The sequence below is a fragment of the Chiloscyllium punctatum genome, chromosome 40 (genome assembly GCF_047496795.1).
Source record: "Chiloscyllium punctatum isolate Juve2018m chromosome 40, sChiPun1.3, whole genome shotgun sequence".
Lineage (NCBI taxonomy): Eukaryota > Metazoa > Chordata > Chondrichthyes > Orectolobiformes > Hemiscylliidae > Chiloscyllium > Chiloscyllium punctatum.
This window is the reverse complement of record NC_092778.1, coordinates 8,632,594-8,652,490: the sequence shown is the minus strand read 5'-3', so window position 1 is coordinate 8,652,490 and position 19,897 is coordinate 8,632,594. Positions and strand designations below refer to the sequence as shown.

Sequence of the window (19,897 nt, the reverse complement as noted above, 5' to 3'; positions counted from 1 at the left end):
TGAAGCTTAATTTAAACATTTTGATTTTTGATATGGTTAATACCTTAATAACATGACTGTACATACATTTTATAGTTATTTTATCACCAGTTGTGGTAATAAAAAAAGACTGTCATTGCCCTATTTGATGCAAGGTCATCAAGCTATAGATTTACCTCTGTTAGTCTCTCCACAATATCACCTGACCTACTGAGTACTTTTAGTATCTTCAGATTTGCAGTGTTCACAGTAATATTTTAATGAAAATATCATTGTACCTAGTTTTGGTCGAATTCAAGGATTGTGATGGTTATTAGTTGTCAATGTTGATCTGTTCAAATTCTTAATATTGAAAGATTCAATGTCAGGTAAAGAATTGAAAATCACAAAGTTACATACTGGACCTTTCCTTTCCTTAAAAGGATACAGTTCAATAAAATACTACTAGATTATGATTGAAGCAGGTAGCTTCAGTGAATTTTACAGTTAATTATATGTACTACTAGAATGAGAAGGAGTTGAAGATTATAATAAGAAAGTGACTGTATGAGGTTTGGGATCTATGCAGATAGTATTCCAGGACTTTCTCTTCCTGAATGATCTTGTACTCAGTTAGCCTCTGGTGTTACTGGGTGTTTCTGTGAATTTTGAACATTTTGGAGCAAACTCCAAGTATTGTAATTTCCAGAATTCCTTTGTAAGTTGAATCTTCTGCTTTATGAAACTGTTGAAGATAACGTAATTACCCATCAGGATATAATTATATAATCAAATCATTTGAAACAAAAAAGGTAGACTGATTATCTGCAAGTGAGGAGCAGCTGTACTAACACACAACTTGAACTAAATACTCCACTATCAAGGGTCAAGAATTTCCACTGATCTGAGGTCTGGACCTGCTATTTTTAGGTTGTAACTTCCAGAATGCATTCCTTTTAAGTATTTTGCCTAGCTGATGCATTCAAAGAAAACATTCATTTGTGACCAACGTTAATAAGTGTTCATATAAAGAGCAATTGGCAAAATAAAGCAATTAAAATATATTAAGTAAAACCAGAAAATGGAAAAGTGAATAATTAATATATTCTGGGTAGTTCTGGATAAAAGATTATGTTCACATAGGTATGGTATTTGAGTTGGTAGGTCTACTTTAAGATTGGCTTTAGACCATAATCCATTTTTGATCACTGGTTATTCAGTGTTTTTCATAGTACTCTGTGTAGCAACCATTTCTACCAGAAAATTCAAAGCAAAGCATATCTTTGAAACTCCTTTATGTTCTTTCTTGTGTTGTGTTCCATCTCCAGACTGTTTCCTTTTAGTTTCATGTTTCTTTCGCCCTGTCTTATCTGCATCCTCTGTTTGCCACATGGTGAGGTAATTGACCTATACTTTGTATCTCTATTATTTCACATTTCTGATATAATTCCAAGTTAACTGTCTCCTCAAATATGGTTGATATTTAACATTTGATGCTGATCTTTTGGCAATGCTTGTCAAAGATCACAAAATTGATCTGTAATTGTTTTGCTCAAGAAGATATTGCTTATTTCATTATTTTCTGCAAGATATGACTACAATAGATAATGCACTTATATGTATACAGTAATGTGAGGTGAACTGAATTCTAAATGAATGGAATGCATTTTGCTTCATTTTATATACACTTTTTAAAGTGCTTGGCCTTTTGGCCAGTTTTCAAAAACCAAAGGGAAACTTAAAACATCTTAAAAGGTCAAATTTCTATATAATACTTTGCAATATGAATAATTCATATTTTACAGTCAGCAAATTCAGCAAATAAATACATAGAAAATGCACTTTATAAATCAGTGGGATAATGCTGGAAATATAAATAATATTGTCTTCATTTATTGGGAGGTGGAATCCTTTAAAGTAGTTGAGCATCTTTTAATGAGAAATATCGTATTTTTGAAACAAAGGAAATAATAGCTGCAGGAGAACTGCTGCATAGCAAAGAGAGCTTAGTCTAGCAAAGCTAAAAATCTCACAAAACGCCAGTTTATAGTCAGCAGGTTTTATTGGAAGCACTAACTTTCGGAGCGCCGCTCCTTCATCAGGTGGTTGTGTGTTGGCATACACATTATAAGCCCAGTTGACCTCTTTGCTGCCCTAAACTTCGAGGGCATTCTGGCTGACTGCAGGAAAAAGTAGTCAAAACTTAATGCCATGTTGCTCACACTTAAATTTAGGACCAACTAAAATCTCAAATTATTTCTAAGCCAGAAAATACTCCTTTTGAAAAACAATGGGTATGAAGCTGTTATAAATTGGTAGACTATTGGAGAGCAATATACTTAAATGGTAGAGTTTATCTGATATTCAAAATATGGTAACACGAAAGTTAATTGCTAAGAGTGTGACAGCATGTTCAAGAATATTAGTTAGTAAGACACTTCAGTAATATCCATGGTTGAAACAGTCAACACTATGTGGTAGAAGAATGCACTGGTCATACTCTTCTTTGAATCAAATTAGCCTTGCCTACATTCTGTACTCATAACCTGCATGTGCAGTGGGTTTATGCTTTATTGAGGAGTCTGATAAATGGTCTGTCAGTGGGAGGTTTTTGTCCTTAGCCTGTTATCTGGTTCTGCTTACTGTCTGCTCACCACTCCTACCATCACCTCTGAAATCAATAACTGTCTAATTATTAGTTCTGTTGGCCCCAACAAATTTTGCCATCAGCGCCATAATCAATCAGGCTTGTTCCCAGGTGGATCCTACAGCTTGAAACATTGCTGGGTTAATTGTCAAGTAATTTGGAACCACAGACGATTTATGTTCATCATTAATTTTCGTAGGGCTCGTACTGGGAGGAATAAAACTCAAACCCAAGGCTAAGGTGTGTAGGCCACAGGAAATAATATATTAATGTTGCTTTTCCTTGTAAAGGATAAAGACCATATATATTCTTTTCCATTCAATTCTGATTATCGCAGAGAAATCAGGAAACTTCAGTGTTATTCTAATTAGGAAAAACACTAATTTGTGAAAGGATTAATTGTTTTCATAACTATGAATATGTGTTTTGTAGAATTCACATCATTAACCAAGCTGTAGCTTTTGTACTGGGAGCTGACCCAGAGCTTGAGGAGTGAAGGCTGCAGTGTTCTCTCTGATGTTGGTTTAGAGCTAATTCAATAAATTGTACTTAAGGTTATTTTTGTCATGTTTCCACTATTATAAGCTGCCTTCATCCTTCAATGATATTAGTATATTGACTGAAGTGAAAATGCATTAGTACTAATGTGGCAAGTAAAAATGGACCATCTTCAGCAATTTTCTGTTACCTTAATCTGAAATCTATTCTACTTTCTAATTAATGCTCTTAATTTCACCAGACCATATGGCAGACAGGAAGGTAGCCGGTCCATCTACCAGTGCTTCTTGGAGCCAGGTCCAAGGAACTAGGTTAGAGCACAAGGACACACAAACAGAAATTGCTGGAAAAACTCAACAGGTCTGTAGCATCTGTGGAGAGAAAGCAGAATTAATGTTTCAGGTCAAATAACCCTTCTTCATAATGTTAATGATGTAAATTCTTCAAAACACAAATTCATAGTTGTGAAAACAATTGATCCTCTCACAAATTAATGTTTTTCCTAATTAGAGTAACATTGATGTCTCCTGCTCCAGAACTCTCCAGAAGAATTTTGAAGAAGGGTCATTGGACCTCAAATGCTTTCTCTCCACAGATGCTGGTGGACCAGTTGAGCTTTACCAGCCATTTGAGTTTCAGCACTTGAAGGTTTTTTTTGTTTAGAGCACAATGAATTGATCCCTCTCTTTTCATTAAATGGGAAGCTGACCTGAGATTTACAATTCTGATGCCAGTTGAGCTCACCAGCTAGAGCCAACAAGGTGGTAAAAACAATTACTGCAGATGCTGGAAAGCAAATACTGGATTAGTGGTGCTGGAAGAGCACAGCAGTTCAGGCAGCATCCAACAAGCAGCGAAATCGACGTTTCGGGCAAAAGCCATCCAACTACTGCAGAATGTTAGTGCACTAATGTGGCAGGTCCACTATGTGGATTCCAGAAAAGTTTAAGTAAAATACAGTATGATACAAACAATTGGTTACTGTTATCTACGATATACTTGAAGGACTATGAAAATTTATAAAATGTTTAATTCCTGAGGACTGCATAAATCATCTTAATTTGAATATGCTAGGGTAATATCGTTGGAAGGAGAGAAATGTTGACATTTTTGTCTTGTATTGATCAGAACAAATGCGAAATTGGCAAATTTCACATTATCACAACAAATTATTGTGCAGGAGAAAAAGATACTGACTGGTTGGCAAGTTGACTCTGAGCAGAGGCACTGACTTGAAGAAAGCAACTTGGAATCATTGCTTCCTCAAGCTGCCAGGTATTTTGAAAAATGTGCAATGTTTGAATGTATTCCTTACATTTGCAGAGAATGGATCTCTGTGTATGAATATATGTTGCTTCTGCCAAGCCTAAATGAGCCACATTGTGAGCTGAATTATTTAGAATTTATTGTTAGATTAGCTATTGGCTCACTAATGATTGTTTTGTATTGCTTTCTCCATGGCAATGACTTGACCAATCAGCAGTCTTTTCTCCTATCGTGTAAATTGCTGAGATCATTTGAAATTTTGTGTTCTTGTTCTTATCCTTGTCTTGATGAATGCGAGATGAGAAACTTTGACACCATACTGAAGTGAAAAAATTATTAATGTATACTGATTTGCAAAAACATCAATGTTTATGTTGTGGCCAGAGAAACAAAGTTAATGCTATGAATCTCCAATGACTCTTCTTCAGCAATTCTGTGTCAACTTTGTTTCTGTCACCAAAGATGCAGCCAGACTTGCTGAATTTCTGCAGCATTTTCCCTTTATTTTAGATTTTCAGCATCACAATATTTTGCTTTCACCTGTATGCTTGAATAATACTGTGTTTAATTTACGTATGGCAATGTTTTATTTTTGTTTCAATAGGAACCACCTCCAGGATAATTGCTTGGTTAGTTGTGTGGCATTCTGTGCTGCTGCATTAGCCATAGAAGTCTAAATCTGATTTTTGTTTCCCATTGTATGTGTTTTACATCCTGGTCCCGATGCATGTAAGACAAAAAGCAGTGGCTCTGTGTTTCCTTTGAACAATGTTAAAGTTTACCAGTGCATTTTTTGTGACCCATATAATGTTTGTTAATGCTATGATTTTGAATTTGTGTTCTATACTTATTTAAGTGACAGTTTGGATTTTGATTTTCTTGTTCATGTCATGTTAAATTGTTAAAATCTGGATGACTGCAATTGACTCTACATAGGTATGTCAATCTAAGGGCATGTGTATGGCCTAGTAGGACAGTAAGTCAATCCTTGATTATGAATTATAGATCAAGATCACTAACCAATTGCAATAATGCTTCCAATTCTCAAATTAGATTTTATCACTGATTTTTAAAGTATGAAATCAGCAGAAGTGATTCACAAGTAGATACAGGGAAATGGTTTCCTTCAGTGAGGAGTAGAAAACAAGGGGACATAATCCTAAAATGAAGTACAGGCCAGTAGATATATTTTCCAAGAATCTTGTTCTCCAGAAGACCATGGCTGCTGGATGAATTAAAATTTTCAAGCTTGGGAATTATGGTATTTAAGGGTCAAAAGACATATGAAACAAAAATGCGTAAATGGAATTGTAGTATACATCAAAGGTAATCTAATTAATTGTTGGAAAAAGCTTGAATTAGTATATATTCAGCTCGTATGATTCTTTTGCTCAAAGCAATTTATCTCAAAGCTGTGAGACAGTTGAAGGAGACTGATGGGTAATTACCTTTTCTGTGCCAATTCAAATTTGCTTCTGACATTTATTATTTGTCTTAGGAAACTAAAGATTGGTTACTTGACATACGCTGTATTTTTGTCTCACGCATTTTGAGAGAATCAGTGTTGGCCGAAGTCACCTCACAAACAGGGTTTTACATGAATTTGTTAAGGCTGCAGAGAATGCTTGCAACTATGTCACTGGTATGGTTGAGTAAAATAGCTCCATGCTGCTGAAGCTAGTACACACACATCTTTGCTGAAATGAATGCTAGCAAGCGTACTTTGAATATGGATTTGCTTTAAGTATTTCTTGGAACAGTATTTTCTTAGCCACTAAAGTGTATTTTTTAAAACATTGATTCCAGCCTTTCACATTCTATTGTGTGTAAACCAATTATGGAGTGCCCAGAGATATTCTATTTCCTGTCTGCCTTCCACTGGTACTACCCAAAGGTGGCATAGCCAAGATTAATACCTTGCCCTGTTGAGGAATTATGGGCTTGAACCTGTGTCCTAACTCTGTATGGCTCATTTTGGAGTTACAGCATTTTCTGGACCTGTGCCAGCTTTCTGATTCTTGCACTTAACCTGTGACCAAAATTGGTTTGCATGTTGACCAGCATATTAGAATTGAGGAATATTGCTCTTGAATTCCAAAAAGAGTGCCTTCTATTAAAGTCAACATATTGGATATATTTACTTCAATTATTTTCAGTTTATTGCCAGATCATAGAAGGTTTATTTACAGCAGCATCTCTAGAGGAAGCATAGGTTAATATTTCATGCTATCACTTTTCTTGCTTTCATAGTGGTGGATTCGGATGTTTATGTGGCCTGGTCAGTTGAACTCTTGTGTTTCTAATCATAACATCACCTTTGGAGAATAGTTCTGTGTCAAATTTTAGTTTTGACCTTTCACCTCCTCTTCTCCTTTAATTTCATGCTGTAAAAACAGCATAATGAGGGGTTTACTGACCCAATTGGAAGTTTTAATAAAACCTATTAGTGCTAAAAGTTGTGCCTTAAGGAAACAATTACTAAAAGAAACCCAGCTTGGTGCTGGCCTAGGTAATGGACATTCCCATTAAATGTTTCCAGATTGGTTGTTTAACTCTTGCACTACCTTCTTTCTGCTCTAAGTGCTTTCAATGCAAATTCTGTCTGCAAAGGTACACTCTTGAACACCAAACTGACAAAATTGACCCTGCTTTCTGCATGGAGACTGAACTATGGCTTTAATATAGAACTCATAGTTATGTATATGTAACAATGACTATTGCTTTCCAATCTGTAGGTGTAACCACTACCTTTTCTAATTTCAGACCTTTATTCTTGGGAAGCAAGAACAAAACTAGTTCAATACTAGTTAATATTAATTTATCCTTCCTTGAAACAGTTGGCTTAAAAATTGTGAACACTGATTAGTTGCCTTTGTAAGTAATAGATCTAACATTAAACAATGTTGTTTAATTATTGGATGTTTTCTATCAAATCTTCAGCACCGTAAATATTTCATGTTCATTTTTTGCCAATTTATGGAGCAATGGGAATTCAAAATCTGATGTTGATAAATGTTTAAAGGATAGAAAACAAAAGGTACTGATTGAAGGGGTAATATAATGAGAGGGCACCATGAAATTATGGGAGAAATTAATGTTTGTACACATGGCAATATTTATCCAAGTGATATGGATTCATAGCTCAGTGTAACCCATCATATTCAGAGTTAACAAATCACAGAGGGCAGTCAGATTTGAAGAGATAGTGAAGGACCTATGAAACCATGTCATAGAGATGTACAGCATGGCTAAAACACTGCACATTGGGAGAAAGAATGCAGCCAGATCACTTCTGACTAGAATGTAATTCAGGGAATGCCAAGCTACAGCAATTTTGGATGGATAGTGATTTGCAGAGGTTTTTATTTGACTTGTTAGTATGCAAGTTATAAATCAATACCAAAATCTGTTAGTATCTGCAGTTTAAAATATCGCACATGCAAATCACTAAGAATATTGATTCAAACTTTAAACAACATGGTAAGGAACAGCTTCTGAAGATGTGACTTTTGCACAGTCTGGTTATGGAATGGTATTTAGTAAACTCAAGGTATTGGCAGGCAAGATGATGTGAATGTTGTGCAATAAAAGTAATGTTCAAGAAAAGGTTCTTCTGGGAAACAAAACCAAAACTTTACTCAACCATAAGATGAGGGTGAATGAAAAGGCTGCCCGTTGGAAGTATTCATTCTCGAGGTAATGTACTGTGTGTAAACCAGCCATCGTCACTGTACATTATTTAAAATATAACTGACGGTGAGGAGGGAAGTGAAACAAAATGTATTATGTGTACATTTTTATATCACGTGAGTGTGTCAATTCCATGGACCTTGAATGGTTATGTTCCTAACTTGATTCTGACAGATTTAGATTTTCATGTTGTAATTGAGTGTGCACGTTACAATATGTTTAAACTTGTTCTATAATCCGTCTGGGGAAATCTTAAACCAAATTAATCAAATTTACTGAATGAGCCCCAAACGAAGTAATCGCCAACAAGATTTCACTTTTTGTAGCATTTATTTTAACATGACTCAATCAACAAAAATTAAAGTTTAATTAACAGGCAAATTATGATTGACATGATCTATAAATTACACATAGAATAGCAAAACCACTGTCATATTTTAAGGGAAACTACCAACATTTTTTACAATTTGAATTCCCAGTTATTAACTGAATATTACACCACAGGACCTCATGTTTTGAATTAAAATCTTCTTCAGTTCATGAGTTAAAGCAAATACTACAAACTTAGAAAAGAAAAATAGGAATTGACTTTTGACCCCTCAGGTCTGCTTACCCTTCAGTAGGATCATGGTTGATCAGTTTTTATTTCACACACTGTATTTTGTAACTATTTCTTCTTAAGCAAGAAACCTGAACAGGATTCTCCCTGGTCCACTTTTACTTCCACCCAAGAGTCCCCCAGTGCTTTACAGGATACTGATGGCTCCTTCACTTCTCCCGTGGCCATTTCAAAGTATGCCATGAAGTTAATTCATGGGTGTCATTGGCTGGGCCAGCATTTGTTACATCCTTGAGAAGGTGGTGGTGAGCAGCCTTCTTGAACCGTCACAGTCCATTTGATATAACCATGTTGTTAGAGAGAGAGTTCTAGGATTTTGATCCAGCAACAGTGAAGGAAAGGAGGTCTATTTCCAAGTCAGAGTCCGAGTAGCTTGGAAGGGAGCTTGTGGTGGTAGTGGTAGTGGTAGTGTTCCCATGCATTTGCTGCCCTTGCCATTCCAGATAGTAGCGGAAAATGCTATATAAGGAGCTTTGGTGAATTTCTAAAGTGCTCCTCTAGTCCCACTATTCTCTGAGATTTGAGATTTCTTAGGAGGCCCTCTACTAGCATTTAGTTGGGTGACCCACCAACTCTCTTTAAGAATCTCTTGGACAGAATTTTATCTGTGGTGCACCTTTACTGACTGGGGAACAGGAAACGGGCACTAATTCTATTTTCTTTCTGTTTGCTGGTTTCCATGAAATTAAAATTTAAAGTGTCCACTGTATGCAGGATAGGAAAACTATTCAGCGGTGAAACCTCCGACCATCAGCGAGTGCAGGAGGTATGGCAATTTATAAAACAAATTGCTAGACAAATAGAGAAGCTTTTCATAATGGGTACAACTTTACTGCTTTAACTTAAGAGTTATTGGGAGCACAAAAGTAGCACAGCTACTTTCATGTTTAAATTGCACTTGTAACTATTTCACATTACATTCGCTTCACTTCACTGTGAATTGTCATAATCATTATGGTGGGTAGCATTGATGGTTATGGGAATTAGATAAACTTCAATTCTGTGGACAAAATAATGCTGTGTTTTTGCATTCATTACTTATATGGAGGGTTCAGATTAGAATCCTGTATTGTATTTGCCACTCTGGTGGACGTGACCGAGCCTACAGACTCAGCTGCCTTCCCTTTGCATTGTCTGAAATCACTCTCAGTTGGGATGATTGCAATGTTCTGATGAAGTCAAAGCTCTGTAAGAATTCTGCCAGTCAAAAACCTGAGATGGACCCAATATACCTGGCTGCAATGTTGCACACCTAGGATGGACCAGCTAGAGCTTCAAACAAATAATGTTAAATTCTTCAAACCTTTTCTTTATTCTGAGAACCACATGAATAAGTTAAATCTCTTATGAATATAACTATAGACCTTTTTGTGTAACTAAGACATTGAGAAGGAGGTTATTCTTTATTTAGTGATTTCCCACTTCCAGGTCTAACCTTTTGAAATTAGCATAGGCCACCCTTTTAATTTTAATACCTTCAATCTAGTCTACCAATTTATTACCAGGTGCTTCCATTTTCTTATATTAAAAAAAATTCAATGCCAAGCTAAAACTTATATTCCTAAAACATATGAATCATAAAGTTAGACATTTTTGCTAAACAAAACGGGCTATCTGACAAAATTATAAGTATTCATATCTGTCTCCAGAAAAATATCAGGCACCACATTGTCAACCCCTGGAATGCAGGATCTGTCAAATTCTTTGCACAGTGACTTTGATCCTGAGTCACCTGCAATATAACCGTAACTCCATTGGCAACCCCTGGAATCAATGGCGTTGTCTCTAATTACAGTAATGGATTAGGGAGCATACTTTTTCCGAGTCAGATACGCTAAATCCTTCCCTGGCTTATGCCCATACTCTTTGTCGAGCGAAAGCAAGTTCTTTCTTTGCGGTTTGTGTAAGTATTGAATTCAATCAAGCTGGGAGGGCCATGATCCACTGTAGCTTATTCACTGAAGGCAGTGCAAAATGTGCCGCCTCGGCAGCTTTCAACTGCGTGTCAAGAAGACGCTGCTGTTCTCCCTTCTGTCGTTTCCAGCTAGCTGAATAGGAAATAGCTAATCCCCAGCAGTCTCCCATAGCATAGATGGACTACTAGCCTTGCCTCAGTTGATAGTCAAGAGCTCCTGAAACTCCTTCATAAGGTATTCCACAAATTTGGAATCCTTAAGGAGAAAAGGATCCAGATGCCAGTGCTGCAAACCAACCCCTAACTTTTGGCTTTAACCGCCAGATGTACTGCCGCATGATCAGCGATAGCTATGTTCCCAATTTTAGAACCCCCCATAATCGAATCCAGAAGGGTCGAGGGAGCCAGAAAAAGATCAGTCCTCATGTGACATTTATGTGGGTTTGAAAAAAAGGTGAAGACCTTACCGGTAGGGTGAAGACATCTCCAAATATCCACCAGCCCCAACTCCTCACAGAAGTCAACCACCTGCTTGTCCTGTGAAGAAATAGTTTGGGGCCCTCCATATATCCTGTCCACTGTTGGATTCAAAGGACAATTAAAATCCCCCCTCTATAATGTGCTGTGTTCCAAAGGCACTCAACTTAGAAAAGGCACTAACCAAACATTTGAGGGGTTGCGCTGGATGACAGTAGACGTTTAAAATACCACATTGCTCCCCATGTATCAGAGCCTTAAGTATCACAAACTCCCCTTGCTTATCTTTCATCTGTCCTAATAATGTGAACGAAAGATTTTTCTGTATGAGTACCACCACTCCCCTACTTTTAGTAGTAAAGGATGAAAAGAATACATGGTCATAAACCCCCTGTTGTAGCTTTAGGTGTTCCCCATCATCAAGATGGGTTTCCGACTATAGAGCAATATCAACCCTTTCCCTCTTAAGATTAGAAAGCATGTTTTCCTTTTAACATGTGAATGAGTTCCCTTGATGTTTCAGGTGCACCATTTAACAAGACACTCAACCATATCTCCTGTCAGAGACCCTTGAACCCCCAGGAGGGAAAAAGCTGCTTGCAATGCGCTGAGCACAAGTAAAGACTCATAGAGTCGCAGAATTGTGTACACAAAAACTACTCTACCATAACTACAAATAGCTATTGCTACCAAAAAACTACGAAGAAATCCAACTATAAAACCTTGAACGGGAGACTCTGCCCCCTGTCCATAGGGGGCACTTACCCTACCCATCCCCTCCTTCACAGCTCCTTCAAGCCTGGACTGTGTCCCATCCTTAGGTTAAAAATACTAAACAAGGAAATGATCCTTAAGTCAACAAAAAAGACAAATCCAGGATAAGCACTCTGTCCAGTTATAAAACTACAATAGGAACAACATATTCCAAGATTTAAAAAAAATTATTAGGGAAAGAGAAAAAAAGGGAGAGGAGAAAGGGAAAGAAGGAAAAAAGGATGAACATTATCCATATTCTTCAGACCAGTTAGTCTATTTTAAAGTGACTACAAAGGTCTTAGCTTTATCAGATGAGTCAAATGTATAAACTGAGTCCTCATGGTTGAAACTGAGCACTATGGGGTATCTCATGGAGTACTGGATGCCCAGGTTCCTCAGCCTCTTTTCAACTTCATCGAAGAACCTCCTCTTCAAATTAAAGCTGCCGAGAAATCCTGGAAAATGTGAGTTTTCACCCCTTGTGTGGCAGTGCCTGTGGGTCTTTTCCCAGTGATCTGCAGGCTTCTATCACTTCTTGCTTGTCCTTGTATGTGTGGAAGTGCACTAGGACCATGTGGGGGTGCTGTACCAGCCCAGACCTGTGCACTGTGATCTGATAGGCCCTTTCAATCTGCAGCCGACCGGATTTGATTTGAAGGCCCAGGAATTGTGGCAGCCACTTTTCAAAGAAGCTGACTGGCTGTACACCGTCTTTACCCTCCAGGAGCCCGACAATCCAAAGATTCGTCCACCGACCTCGATTTTGAGGTCATCGGCTTGGTCTCATAAAGCTTTCAGATTCAGTACCTGGATCCGACCAGATGAGGACTAGATGGCCGCTTGTGAGGCCTTGGCTCGACCCTCCACCTCCTCCATCCACTCTCCGAGGCCCTGGAGCTCCCAATCATGCTACTGCAGCATGGACACGATGGGTTGGACCTGGGTATGGATCTCCTCAATCGCAGCTCCAACTTTCAAGGTCAGTCTCACCATCGCCACTGCCAATTCCTGAGAGTCTGTCAGGTTCCCCTGGGTTCAGGAGAGGCTGCTGCTGCGGCCTCTGGTGTGCCCAGTGCTGCAGGAGCGTGTCCTCCCTGCTGCTGTTTGCTCACTCAATTTTCTTTTGGCATGCTTCCCACTCCCAAATATTAACAAATATGTGTTATGTAAGGTTTTAAACTAATAATTCCTCCACGTAAGTTGGCCAGGGATGGCAAAAAAACACACCAATATCCCTTGGCTGCTAGGCAGAGCCATCCACGGTAGTTCTGCAAAATCGCTCCATCTTGCCATGTCATCCAAATGTCTTTTAAGGTTTGTACCCACATCCACCACTTTCTCCGGAAGTTCATTCCACACATGAACCACCTTCTATGTAAAAAATTTGCCTCATGTCTTTTTTAAATCCCTCTCATCTCACCTTAAGAATGTGCTCCCGGCCTTGAAGTCCCCCATCCAGGGAAAAGACAACTACCATTAACTCTTATCTATATCTCTCATTATTTTATCAGGTCACCTCCAAAGCTCCTACACTCCAGTGAAAAAAAGTCCCAGCCTATCCAGCCTTTCTTTATAACTCAAACATTCCATACCCAGCAACATCCTGGTAAATCTCATCTGAACCCTGTCCAGCTTGATAATATCCTTCGTATAACTGGGTGACCAGAAATGGACACAGTATTCAAGAAGAGGCCTCACCAATGTCCTGTGCAACCTCAACATGACTTCCCAACTCCTATACTCAAGGGACTGAGCAATGAAGGCAAGCATGCCAAATGACATTTTAATCACCCTGTCTATATGTGAAGCAAACTTCAAATAATTATGTACCTGTAACCCTAGTCCCTCTGTTCTACAACACTACCCTTGCTTGTTGTACCAAAATGCAATACGTCACATTTATCCAGAAAGAACTCCATCTGCCATTTTTCAGCCCATTGACTCGTTTGACCCTTTGTAATCTTAGAAAACATTCTTCACTGTCTACAATGCCACCAATTTTTAGTGTCGTATGCAAATTTACTGTCCATGTCTTCTATATTCTCATCCAAATCATTTATATAAATGACAAACAAAAGAGGACTCAGAACTGATCCCTGTAGAACATAATTGGTCACGGACCTCCACTCTGAGAAGCAACCCTTCACCATTACTCACTGTCTCCTGCTATTAAGCCAATTATGTACCCGATTGGCAAACTCACCCTGAATCCATGTGACTTAATTTTATTAATTAGTCTACCATGCGGATCTTTGTCAAAGTCTTTACTAAAATCCAGATAACCAACGTCTACTGCTCTGCCACCATCAATCTTTTTGCTAACTTCCTCAAAAAACTCAATCAAGTTTGTGAGACATGATTTTTCTTACTCAACACGTTGCTGACTATCCTTAATCAATTTTTGCATCTCTTTTATCATCACTTTATAATCAGTAGTCAAAACAAATATATAAGAATATAAAAATTGATCTACCCAAATAAAGCCTTTTTAAACCTAAAATTTCCAGGTTTGCACAGCAAGAGTACTTCAGGAATGCTAGCCTTTTGCTCGTCAGCTTGCCTTTAAAGAAATAGTTTCTTGGGCTTTGGATGACACTAGTCAGGTAGCATTTACAATATCTACTTGCCCTGAGGGAGTTAGGGAACTGGAGTTCAGGTGCCAGACTGACCAGGTAAAGTATACTAATCACTTTGTAGCACCTTTATGATACAAACCCACAAATTACCTGATTTTATTAATTTTGCTTTCACTAGTTGCAGTAGTCAGATTTGAACTCTTGACCTCTGGATTCCTAGTCCAGTTCTTAATCCACAATTACAAGGCTATCTGACACCCTTTCTGGAAATGAACAGTGGTTTAAAAACTGACATGCTAATTAGCAATTATGGCTAAACAGTGCTGGAGCAATAATTCATTGCAGTTTCTCAATAAATTGTTGATAAATTCTTGTGTTATGTATTTATAATGTCTGTGTTGCTGATGAATGTTATCACTTCTCTTGAACCTCCCAAAGCAGATGGTAAGTTTTGAATAAAGTTTCTTTTTTTTAGAGGCTCTGATTTTTCCCAGTCCTAGTTAGTACATGTTGATTTATACATGAGAAAGTCAACCCCATCAGGTTTAATGTATAAAATGTGCATCCCATTTGTCATCATGTCAAGTTTGGTATGTTTTTGATTTATTCAAATGGTTTGGTTATTGTTTCCATGCATTTTATTATCCAACATTTGTGAATAAGATTCATTGACAATAATAATTTTAAAAAGTGAACTAAGTATAACTAATTTTGTTTTCTTAGATCATGTTATTGCATTTTTAGTTTTTTATGAGTGTCAATGATAATTGAACTTCTTTTGGTAGAAGATTATATATTTTATGTCAGCATTTTATGTTCTTCCTTCAGGTTATTTAGTTAAGTAGGTATGTGTGGAGGAGGTGATGATTGATAGACAATGAAGATGAATTGTTTTCAAGAGAACCTTGTTAAAATTCCAGGCTGTGCAGGGGCATAAAAATGCTCAAATAGAAAGAGAGATACAGATATGTGATGCACATAACAAGATATTATTGATTATGAATAATGTTTTTAGATAGGCTAAAGACCATTAAGCTCAAATGATGCTTTTTTTTATAAATACACTATCAAAATGATAAATGATAAAGTAAGAACATTACGAATTAGATATATAAATTTGTGGTCTGTAAAACCCAAAACATTTTCAATAAGATAATTAGTGATCTTCCTTTTGGTAAAATATGGCTTCTCACAAAATTGTCTTGGGATGCTTAACGAGAAACGTTCTGTTCCTTGTTGCTTTAGGTACTGGTGCTGTAAATTAATTAAGACATTTGGATTTTCAGTTTGCATGTTTAGAACTACCCTGGTCAAATCTCAAATTCTTCCTTTAGAAAAGCAATCCAACTTTCAAGAGATTTCTCAGCACCCGAGACATGAAAGTGTGTTCCCCACAAACCTCCATCTCATCACACAATTAAATCAAAGTCTTTCTTTTGTATCATTTTAAAAATACAACCCCATCCCCCAAAGAAAACTGCTGCTCGTGCTGAAGGTTTGTTGATGGTAGTAGGCATTCTGCCTGATAGCAGCAAAGACTTGAGAGACAAACTTGCCAGATGCCAATTCGATTCTTTTAAGTTTTTTTAACTTAGTAATTTTGCAAGTTTTACAGATTTTTTGGAGTTAAAATGTTTATTTTGTCTCCTCTTTGACTTTATCAGGGAAAAAAGTAATTTGTTGTTTCATGGATAGGTTAACCATTGTATAATAATTAATGTAAATGAATAGCAATATTTACAGCAACCAAATATGTTTGATTGTGATTGCATAGGATATATAGGAAGGGACTACATAGTTTTCCTTTTTGAACTATGAAATATTAGGAGAGTTTTACAGTTTTAAAAATCAAGTGGGATTGAGTGATACGTTTAAAACTGTAGAAGATTGTGTTGCTTTTGGAACAGTGAGTTGGTAACATTATTAAACAGAGCAGCACCAGGAGATTTTGAGTTAAGGAGAAACTGCCAACACCAGCCCTTGGATTGGTTGAGCAGCAGTAACCTGTGAAAGCAGCATAACCAGAAACATCAAGACTTGGCAAACAGAAGATGGCTTTTCCCTTCTCTCTGCGTGAGTGCAATGACAAAAACACCCAGAGACTTAAAAAACATAATTCTATTATAAGAAAAGATTCAGGTCCACCTGAACAGTTATCAAATTAAGAAAGAAAATGTAACAGCTTGTTATCATTGCAAAAATCAGAAGAATCGTGAGAAATAACTACTCACTCTGGGGACTGGACTTCTGACTTTCATAGTTTTGTTTTCCCTGACCATTTTCACAGCCATAATATGTGTTAAATTGTCTGTCATTTGTCAGTCTTATAAATGAATGTGTGTTTTAATGCTTTTAAAAGGGTATAGCTTAAGTCACATAATAGGAGATGAACAATCTTTTATTCTCCGTCAGTTGTTAAAGGATAAGTGTAATTACAATAAATCCAGCTATTTTCATGTTTATGATGACATCTCGTGTGCATTGCTTTTGTCTTGAATATCAGGCAAATTGATCATGTATCAGTCTGGAGTATAAGGATGCAGAAATTATGCTGCAGTTATTCAAAACCCTGGTTAGGCCCCACTTGGAGTATTGTCAGCAGATCTGGGCACCTCACCTTAGGACTGATATATTGGCTTTGGGTGTACAATATAGGTTTGCAAAAATAATACCTTGCTTTCAAAGGTTTAGTTATGATATTCCATCGCTTTGACCTGTTTTCTCTAGAATTTACAAGTTAAGGAATGATCCGATTGAAGTCTTCAAGACTTTAGAAGGGGATAAAACAGGGGAGATAAGGATAATCTATTTCCATTGTTTGGGGATTCTAGAAACTCAGGGGCATAGACTGAGAATGGGTGGCATGGTAGCTCAGTGGTTAGCACTGCTGCCTCACTGTGTCAGGGACCTGGGTTTGATTCCAGCCTCGGGCGAATGTCTGTGTAAAGTGTACATATTCTCCCTGTGTCCGCGTGAGTTTTCTCCGGGTGCCCTGGTTTCCTCCCACAGTCCAAAGATGTGGATTCACCATGGGAAATGCAGGGTTACAGAGATAGAGTAAAAGGTGAGTCTGGGTGGGATGCAGTTTGGAGGGTCAGTGTGGACTTGATTGGCCAAATGGCCTGCTTCCACGCTGTAAGGATTCTATGAATTAGAGCCAGACCTTTCAGGAGAGATGTTGGGAAGCAATTTTATATACAAAGGGTGGTAGTTGTTCGGAACTCTCTTCCACAAATGACAGTGGATGCAGGATCAGTTGTTAATTTTAAATCTGAGATAGATACTTCCTTGTTAAGCAAAGCCATTAAGGGATATGGGTTAGGTCATAGATCAGCCATGGCCTCATTGAAAGGTGGAAAATGCTTGAGGGTCTGAATGGCCTGCTCCTATTTCTAAGTATGTTGCTATCTTGCTGGTTTAAATTGGATATTTACATATTTATAATAACTTGTAGAATAGTGGAGTTTGATTATTAGTGCAATCTTTGCAACTTGGTAATAACAAAATATAAAAAAAACTTATTTTCCTCCATGTTCCCTCTCCCTGTTAAGCACTGCTGGTGAATGCTGATTGTAGTAGGAATCCTGGCAAATATCAGTCTCCGAATCCAGAGATGCTAAGAGTAATTTTACAACCAACTACAATGCGGTCAATGCACTAAAACAAGTCATACATCATACCTTGTTATTATGACTCAACTATTCACTGGGGAAATTCACTGAGGTACTGGGGAACCAAAAGCCTAATTTTCCATTATTTCTTTTTAAATACAAATCTGTTGTCTGTAGTTATAGAAGTTGCTTCATATTTCATATGCACCTTTCGTGAGTTTTCTAAATTTCTACATTGATAACACAGCCCTATGACATCACAAGTTGCTAATCTTGGTACTCCTTTTTGTTAACTGTCTGAACCACCTTTTCCAATGCTGTGTCCAGAGGGCATATAGCTTTCGAAACTAATTCTAAACATTCTAGAAATAAATATACATTTTAAAAACTATCTTTTGGGCAGAGTTTATTTGCTTCTCTTTAGAGCAATCCTGATTATATTCTTCTGAATGCTTTTCTTTTTTTATTGCCAAATGGAAAACAATGATTATTGCATATAGATACAAATGAGACTTATCTTTAATTACTCTCTTTTGTTGAGGAGCCAAACACTGCATCCTATGATATCTGAAATAGACTTTGGCACAGGTCAGCTATAAAGTATGATGATGGCTCTTTATGAAGAGTGTTCTTTATGATAGTTGGCCAAGGTCCTGAATATACTTGTATACATGTAGATTTTGGAGAAGCTGATGCAAGGCAACTTCCTGCCTTCACTTTGGCCCACTGTCTCACTACACCGTTTTTATCACATTTAGGAATTAGCTTCAACTTGTACAAAGTTTGGGATAGGATTTGTAGCTCGGGTGCTCGTTGTTGTGGTTTTGTTCGCCGAGCTGGGAATTTGTCTTGCAAACGTTTTGTCCCCTGTCTAGGTGACATCCTCAGTGCTTGGGAGCCTCCTGTGAAGCGCTTCTGTGCTGTTTCCTCCGGCATTTATAGTGGCCTGTCTCTGCCGCTTCCGGTTGTCAGTTCCAGCTGTCCGCTGTAGTGGCCGGTATATTGGGTCCAGGTCGATGTGTTTGTTGATAGAGTCTGTGGATGAGTGCCATGCCTCTAGGAATTCCCTGGCTGTTCTCTGTTTGGCTTGCCCTATAATGGTAGTGTTGACCCAGTCAAATTCATGTTGCTTGTCGTCTATGTGTGTGGCTACTAAGGATAGCTGGTCGTGTCGTTTCATGGCTAGTTGGTGTTCGTGTATACGGATCGTTAACTGTCTTCCTGTTGTCCGATGTAGTGTTTTGTGCAGTCCTTGCATGGGATTTTGTACACTACATTAGTTTTGCTTGTACAATTTTAGTGTGTACCTACACCATCAACATTAAAGCATAAAATAGTTCATTTGTGACCTAGTTATGTTGAGATGAATTGAGCCATGTTCTCAAATTATGAAATATGTTTGTTGAACAGATCAGTTTTATCTTCAGAGTTCAAAACTAAGAATGTACGCATGTAAGAAAGAGGGATCTTCTAATACAGTTTTCTTCAGTAAAGTTTCACCTTAGAAGAAATAAAATTTCACTTGTTAGAAAGAAGAGACATACACAGGAAATGCCTCTTTTATAGTTAGATTAACTGCTAACCAGCTCAGATAGTCAATTTTAAAATACATGAGAACAAATTCATATGATAGAAGTCAGCAACCATCAGTAATTGCAGGGTTAATTGGGGCAGGCATCAGCCAGCTGACTACCATTTGTGAGTCGTTCTGTTTAACTAGCCTGTTTCTTCCCTTGATTGGTTTATCAATAAACTCCATGAAGTTTATTGCTCTGAGGTGTGTTATGGATTGCATTCAGGCAGCTGGCCTCTGATCTCAGGCGTCATTTATTCTCTTGAGGCAGCTATAATCACATTCTTTTGTGTTGTACACACTTTATAAAA

The 19,897-nt window shown here is 37.6% G+C and overlaps 1 protein-coding gene across 1 annotated transcript in view; it reads left to right on the top strand.

Moving 5' to 3' along the window:
• The first annotated feature begins 12,756 nt into the window (after positions 1–12,756).
• lmf1 (lipase maturation factor 1) overlaps positions 12,757–19,897 on the top strand; it is a 492,498-nt gene continuing 485,357 nt past the window's right edge. Inside the window, exon 1 of the mRNA XM_072559267.1 lies at positions 12,757–12,805. Within this exon, the coding sequence (XP_072415368.1) occupies positions 12,772–12,805 (34 nt within the window). The 5' untranslated portion in view covers positions 12,757–12,771. The remainder of the gene's footprint in view (positions 12,806–19,897) is intronic.